Source organism: Mesoplodon densirostris, chromosome 4 (assembly GCF_025265405.1).
Source record: "Mesoplodon densirostris isolate mMesDen1 chromosome 4, mMesDen1 primary haplotype, whole genome shotgun sequence".
Taxonomy (NCBI): Eukaryota; Metazoa; Chordata; class Mammalia; order Artiodactyla; family Ziphiidae; genus Mesoplodon; species Mesoplodon densirostris.
This window is the reverse complement of record NC_082664.1, coordinates 65,248,666-65,255,180: the sequence shown is the minus strand read 5'-3', so window position 1 is coordinate 65,255,180 and position 6,515 is coordinate 65,248,666. Positions and strand designations below refer to the sequence as shown.

At 50.7% G+C, this 6,515-nt stretch overlaps 1 protein-coding gene across 1 annotated transcript; it reads right to left on the bottom strand.

Moving 5' to 3' along the window:
- Positions 1–624: 624 nt before the first annotated feature.
- On the bottom strand, positions 625–4,010 carry NFKBIA (NFKB inhibitor alpha). Its single transcript, XM_060098168.1, has 6 exons — positions 3,586–4,010; positions 2,879–2,987; positions 2,330–2,540; positions 1,956–2,044; positions 1,567–1,827; positions 625–1,196 (listed from the first exon to the last, which is right to left on the bottom strand). Exons 1-6 carry the CDS (start codon positions 3,810–3,812, stop codon positions 1,149–1,151), a joined length of 945 nt encoding a protein of 314 aa, XP_059954151.1. The 5' UTR covers positions 3,813–4,010; the 3' UTR covers positions 625–1,148.
- Between the last annotated feature and the right edge of the window lie 2,505 nt (positions 4,011–6,515).

Below are 6,515 nucleotides of genomic sequence, written 5' to 3'. Positions count from 1 at the left end.
GGACATTCTCTCTGGACTGGTTCCTTCCCATGTGAAATACAGAATGTTGTGCAACGGTTTGTATTTTTCTTTAGTACTGTGGGCCTGGTATTCCGCTATACTTTTCATGTGGATAGTCTCGTGCAATTTTTCAGACAGCCCAGTTTATAAACGAGGAAACAGAGGCTCAGAGGTAGGCACCTGCTAACACTTGTCAGTGCAGTCCTACTCCTAAGCCCATGTCTTCAGGAACTTCCAGTATCATAGGGGAGATCTTTCCCAGCTCTAGAAAATGTGAATTCAGCATACTCCTCTTGGCCAAAATAATTTCCTAAAGCAGAAGTAAGGTCCTGGAATAGTTTAAATCAAGAAGATGAAAGCAGGTGACAATAAAGAACCTTCCAGCTGTAGACCAAGTGGCCTGAAAATGGTGTTTCCTATAACCATGCAACAGCCTTCCCGCCCACGCACTGGGCCCCGGCCCTGCGAGGCTGGTGTAGACAGTGGGAGAAGTTGCTCTCTGAAAGGGTTCCATGGCTGCCTGAGGTGAGTCCTCCCACACAACTCTCCGCCTCCACCTGGGGATCGAATGACTCTCAGTGTAGGAGCCCCACAGCAGCCCAGAGGAAGTGATCACGATAAGGCTGTTTGTAAAAATCTGTTTAATAAATATACATCTTAAAAGTACCAAAATAATTACCAACAAAATACACTATGTGCACTATTTACAGGGGGTAACACAAACCTTGACAGGTAGCGACTTTTAACCCCACCCCACTGACAGGTTTAACAACACACCTGTTATATGTTACTCCATACAACTGGCCCCAGCCACTGAATCCATGGTGATTCAACCAAAAAGCACAATAAATAAAATATAGTCCTTTCATCAAATTTTGAATAACCTTTCCTTAAAACTCCACCAAAGGTGACATTTAAAAGAGGTTTTCTCTGAATTCCAATGATCCTTCTTGCCCCTCTTCCAAAGTTCATGAAAATAACAAAATGAGGGCTAATCCACCAGAGTAAAATGTTCTGGGCCAGGCAGTGTGCAGTGTGGTTATAAGTATATCCTTTTTTTTTTTTCCTTTTTTCTTTTTTTTAGAAAAATAAAACTCTTTTTTTGTACAAATATACAAGTCCACGTTCTTTTAGACACCTTCCGAAGCTCATAACGTCAGGCGCTGGCCTCCAAGCACACAGTCATCATAGGGCAGCTAAAAAGAGAAAATAAGGTAGGTTAAACTTCCAGAGCTTTGCCAAGGGTACTGGGATGATGGTGAGGGCTGCTACTGGAAATAACTCAAGTATTCTTAGACTCCCTCTATAACCTGAATATAAATTAACTTCCTGGGCTGAGGGAGTTTTCCTTTAAGGATCCTCTCCTTCAGAAAGAGCAAACAAAACAAAACAACAACAAAAAAAGACATACTCTTGGGATACTGCTTAGGGACACTCAAGTTTGAGAGCCTCATTATGTTGAGACCCTCAGGATAAGGAGGAGCTCTAGGGGCCTGAGAAAGTAGAGGGAGAATGGCCACTCTTCTTCCTTTTCGCAGAGCCACAAACAAGTTTATCGGGACTCACCTCATCCTCTGTGAACTCTGACTCCGTGTCATAGCTCTCCTCATCCTCGCTCTCGGGCAGCATCTGAAGGTTCTCTAGGGTCAGCTGGCCCAGCTGCTGCTGTATCCGGGTGCTTGGGCGGCCCCAGGTGAGCTGGTACGGGGAGTAGCCCTGGTAGGTGACCCTGTTGACGTCGGCCCCACACTTCAACAAGAGCGACACCAGGTCGGGATTCTGCAGGTCAACCGCGAGATGGAGGGCAGTTCGGCCATTGCACGGCTCCTAAAACCAAAAGGAATTTGAGAGGCTTATGGCTGAGTTTGGGGTTTCTGCTTGCAACAAAAGCACGGGATCATATGGAGGAGGGCTGGGAGCCTGATGCACTCCATCTGAAGGCGTGAGGCACTCACCTGTGCGTTGACATCAGCACCCAAGGACACCAACAGCTCCACGATGCCCAGGTAGCCATGAATAGAGGCCAAATGCAGACACGTGTGACCTAGAAGACCAAAAGTAAGAAAATATAACCCCTTGTTTCAACCCTCACTTCTCAAGCAGAACCTTTCACCTATTCTTTTAAGGGACAAATTCTTCTGAATTTGAAGAACCCAGAATCTGGGTTCTGGATGGACTTTAGTAAGGCATCAAATAGGCCTTCATGAATACACGTGTTCTCAACTTTTCACATGTTGAGAGTTTAAACCTTGCTTGGACTCCTTAAATCGGCCCACCTCTCCCTTCCCCACGTCACCTGCCCTCTGATGGGCAGGGCAGCCAGACGTACCGTTGTAGTTGGTGGCTTGTAGGATGGAGTGGAGGTGCTGGGTCCCGCGGGGCTGAGTCAGGACTCCCACACTGGCCAGGCAGCCCTGCTCACAGGCAAGGTGTAGGGGGGTATTTCCTCGAAAGTCTCGGAGCTCAGGATCACAGCCAGCTTCCAGAAGTGCCTCAGCGATTTCTGGCTGGTTGGTGATCACTGCCAAGTGGAGAGGAGTCTACAGACAGAAGAGGGATAGAAAGTATAAGCCACGGATCCAACCTACAGTCTGTGTTCCCTTGAAGCCCAAGAGAAATCCTGGTAGTGGGTACTGCTCCTCCCAGGGAGGTACAAGGGGCAAAAGGCAAAATACCAGAGGCCCCAGGTGGGCTTCATAAAGGCCTCCCCAAATCAATGGAATATTCTGTCCTCTCTAGGATGTTGGCTGATTCAGCTGTGAAAGGTTAGGTCAGATAATGACCAGGAATTGTTAATTTAGAAATAATTGGGAGGAACTGAGCTAGCTGCAGCTTTATAACGGGGTCAGAGAGGCACAGGGCAGGGTGAGTCGTGTACCTGCTGCAGGTTGTTCTGGAAGTTGAGGAACGCCAGGTCTCCCTTCACTTGACGGACCACTTCCATGGTCAGCACCTTCTCTTCGTGGATGATGGCCAAGTGCAGGAACCTGAGGGGAAGAGAGGGAAAACCCCGCAGGGCTGGTGAGTGCGCTGCGTGAGGCCCAGGGAGGCGCGGCCCGCGGGGGATTGCGCAAGGTCGGGGTTTCTGGAGGCCGAGGCCGCGGTGTTTTCCGCGAGGTTATTATGAGCTGAGTGTTCCTGGCAGGCGCCCAGGGACTTTCCGGGCCCCCCCTCTTAGGCGGCGGGCGCCGGCCAGACCGCCCCGCCCTCTCGCCGGGCCGGAACGCCCTGTACTTCCCCTCCCGGCCGCTTGGCGCCTGCCAGCGGGGCAGAAACTCCCACCCCCCTTATGCAAGCGGGGACTTAGCGTCCCCGCCGCAGCCCCGCCCCCAGCCGAGGGGACCCGCAAGGGGTGTGTGGGGTGTGTGTGTGTATGCGCGGCTGCAAGGCAGAGCTGCTAGACCACGGCCCCGGTTACCCGCCCCGATCCCCGATTCCCCGGTCCCCGCGCGCAGCCGTGCACCTTTGCACGGCCTCCGGGTCGGTGCACCGACCCCGGTCCGCCGCCGCAGCGCAGGCCCCGCGCCTCGGGCTGCAGGCCCGGCGCCCCCGCCCGGCCCCGCCATCCGGGCCCGCGACACTTACGAGTCTCCGTCCTCGGTGAGCTGCTGCTTCCAAGGCTCGGTGCCGCGCGGCGCCTCCTGAGGCTCGAGGCGGATTTCCCGCAGCTCTTTCACCATCTGCTCGTACTCCTCGTCCTTCATGGAGTCCAGGCCGCTGTCGTGGCGGTCGTCCAGCAGCCGCTCCTTCTTGAGCGCGTCCCGGGGGCCCTCCATGGCCCACTCCTGGCCGGGCTCCGCGGGCTGGAACATGGCGCGGTGAGGGCTCGGGCGCTGCTCCCCAGGTGCGCGGGCCAAGGGCTGCGCGGCGCGCTGGCTGCTCGCGGTGTCGAGGACCGACGGGACGGCGGGTTCGGACTGTTGTGGGCTCCGCAGCGCCGCCGCGGCGCCCTATAAACGCTGGCAGGGGATTTCTCCGGGGCGGGGTCAGGCGCGGGGAATTTCCAAGCCAGTCAGACCAGAAAAGAGAACTGGCCTCGTCCTCTGCTAGGGGGAAAAAGAAGCCTAAACCCCGCGCCCGGGTTCATCAGAGAAACTCCCTGCGATGAGCCACTGGGGTCATGTACAGGGAACTTTTTGATGAACGCTGAGTGGCTGGAAAGTCCTCCCGACCGGGCCCCCTCCCCCGGTACTTCCCTGCAGCCAGTAATCCTGATCCTCTGCAAGAAACCTTCTTTCCCTGGGGTTTCCCATGATAGATTTGATTTGGGGTCGTCTGCTCCTGAGATCCCAAGGACGCAGGCCTGCAGGGCGGTTCTCCATTGGGGTTTGCAGACCTGCAGGTCTTTTCCGGTTTTTAAAATTTTTTTCTTTGATCTTTTGAAGAGGCGAGTGGAAATGTTGGCTGGGTATAGGGATTCACTTCCCCAAACGTCTCTGCAGGAAGGACGCACTGGCGGGTGGAAGGTCGCCGGCTGCCTCTGCGTTCCTGCCAGTACCAGGCTCTTGGCAGTGCAGGGACGTGTAGCCCCCAGCCCCCCACTCAGGTAGAAGTTGTGAAAGTTTTGGCGTTGAAAACCTAAATGCTTGAAGAACCCTCAAATCATTTCCTCGGGATTAACAATCCTGCTGACTGGGGGAGGGGCAAGCACTCTGCCCTGTATGCGGGAAAATGCTGAATATGACCATAATATTTTTCAAGGAAAGCAAGGTGTTAATCTTTGTAGTAGAGTTGTAGATACCTTGCAATAACAAAATAATTATTGAGGTCATTTTCCCTGATTTGCACTGTGCTGCTGCAGAGTATAGATCTTTAACCTACTTCTGGGTGCCCAGCTGGGTGACTTTCCAGAAGCATTTGGAGAAGGTGGCTGAAGAATGGGTTGAGTAGTGCCTTATCCAAGATTGGGCCTTAAGGTTGGCTAAGAAAGTAACTGCCAGGCATACTGCGGGAGCTCAAGGTAGCCCCAGCGTGGCCTTCATCCTGCCCCTGCTGGCTCCTTGCTCTCTTGCCTGGGGGAGGACAGCAGCTGGATATCCATGCCATATGGGTAGCCACTCCAGGCTCACCATCCTCGGGTCTCATCTGCAGAAATAGAAGTTATGCTCTCTGCCCCACCCCCATCTCCTAGCCAATGAGAGGAATGCATTCATCTGTTCCTAGAACTGGTCCAGGCAAACTAAAGCAACTTGGGTCAGAGTTCTTCAGAATGCGCCCTAGGAAGCCTCTGTAGTTTTGCAGAGATTTCTGGTGATTATTGCAATCATCTTCAACTTGACTGGCCGTGTACTAACCAACCCTTCACCTCTCCTCATCTCCCCTTTCCCCACTCCCCTACCCTCAATATCCGAATGTAGGAAATCTGGGCCAATGGGGGTGAGAGACAAAATATGAGGGGAAAAAAAGTAAAATCAAGAAATAAACCTTCAGGGTAGTGATGGTCACATACTAAAATGAAAGCTCCCCAGGGATAGACACCGTATGTCTCTGCAGGCATGTGATATACAAATACATAATTATTAGGCAAGGCGGAATGAGAACTCTAAGTAGGAGATCTCAGTTCCCAGCTCTACCTCTAATTAACTGCGTATTAGTTGGAGAGATTAGCTACCTTTGCTATGGGATACCAGCTTTTATAATAACAAGATTGGATTTAATGCTGTTTAGATTTTTTTGCCCAGATTAAAAATTGTATTACTTGACCACAAATGCTTGTGTAACTTTGCAAAGGGTGACCATGTCTCTTAGAAATATCACAGTATAAATTTTTGAAGGGCTCCAACACTTTCTGCAACACATTGTTAGTTCTCAGAACTAATCCTGTAAGTAAGAACTATTGTTCCTACTTTCCTAAAAAGAAACTGAAATGCAGAGAAATTTACCTAGGCATCCCATGGCAGTTTATCTAATTTCTATCCCAACATAGTAATCATTTGGCCAAAGCAGTCATGGTATTAACACTTTTGAAAACACCTTGTGAAAATGAGACTGAATACACTGTAATTTGGAAGATATGCAAACTATTTTCTACTCCAGTTGTTAGGTAAAATAGAGGGTAGATGTTCCCCCATCTGGGGACATTCACACCTATAAAAAAGGTACAGAAATATCAAACCCTAAATTCCCACTTAGAAGACGATTATTAGCTGCAGGTTTAAAAATGATCATTGAAAAAAAATCATGCCTAAGTCAAAAGTATCTCAGGAATAAGTTTTCTTTGCACCTGCTGTGATGGCTTTCTGTAGCTGAAGGCCTCGGGCAATTGGTGGTCTTTATTCCTGATTGTTTAGTGTGACACCTAGTGGTAAGAGTCAGGTCCAGGCATTCCCTGATTTATCATGGCGCTTTGGAAATTTTGGGAGGTGCTGAGCCTTGATGACCTGTCCCTGTGGTGGGGATTCCCAGGGAGGTCCCTTTTGTTTTTCTGCAACCTGGGAGACAGTTTTGAATAACGTGATCCAAACAAGTTTTCCCTCTATCATATGCTCTATATGGTTTAAATCAACAAACATTAC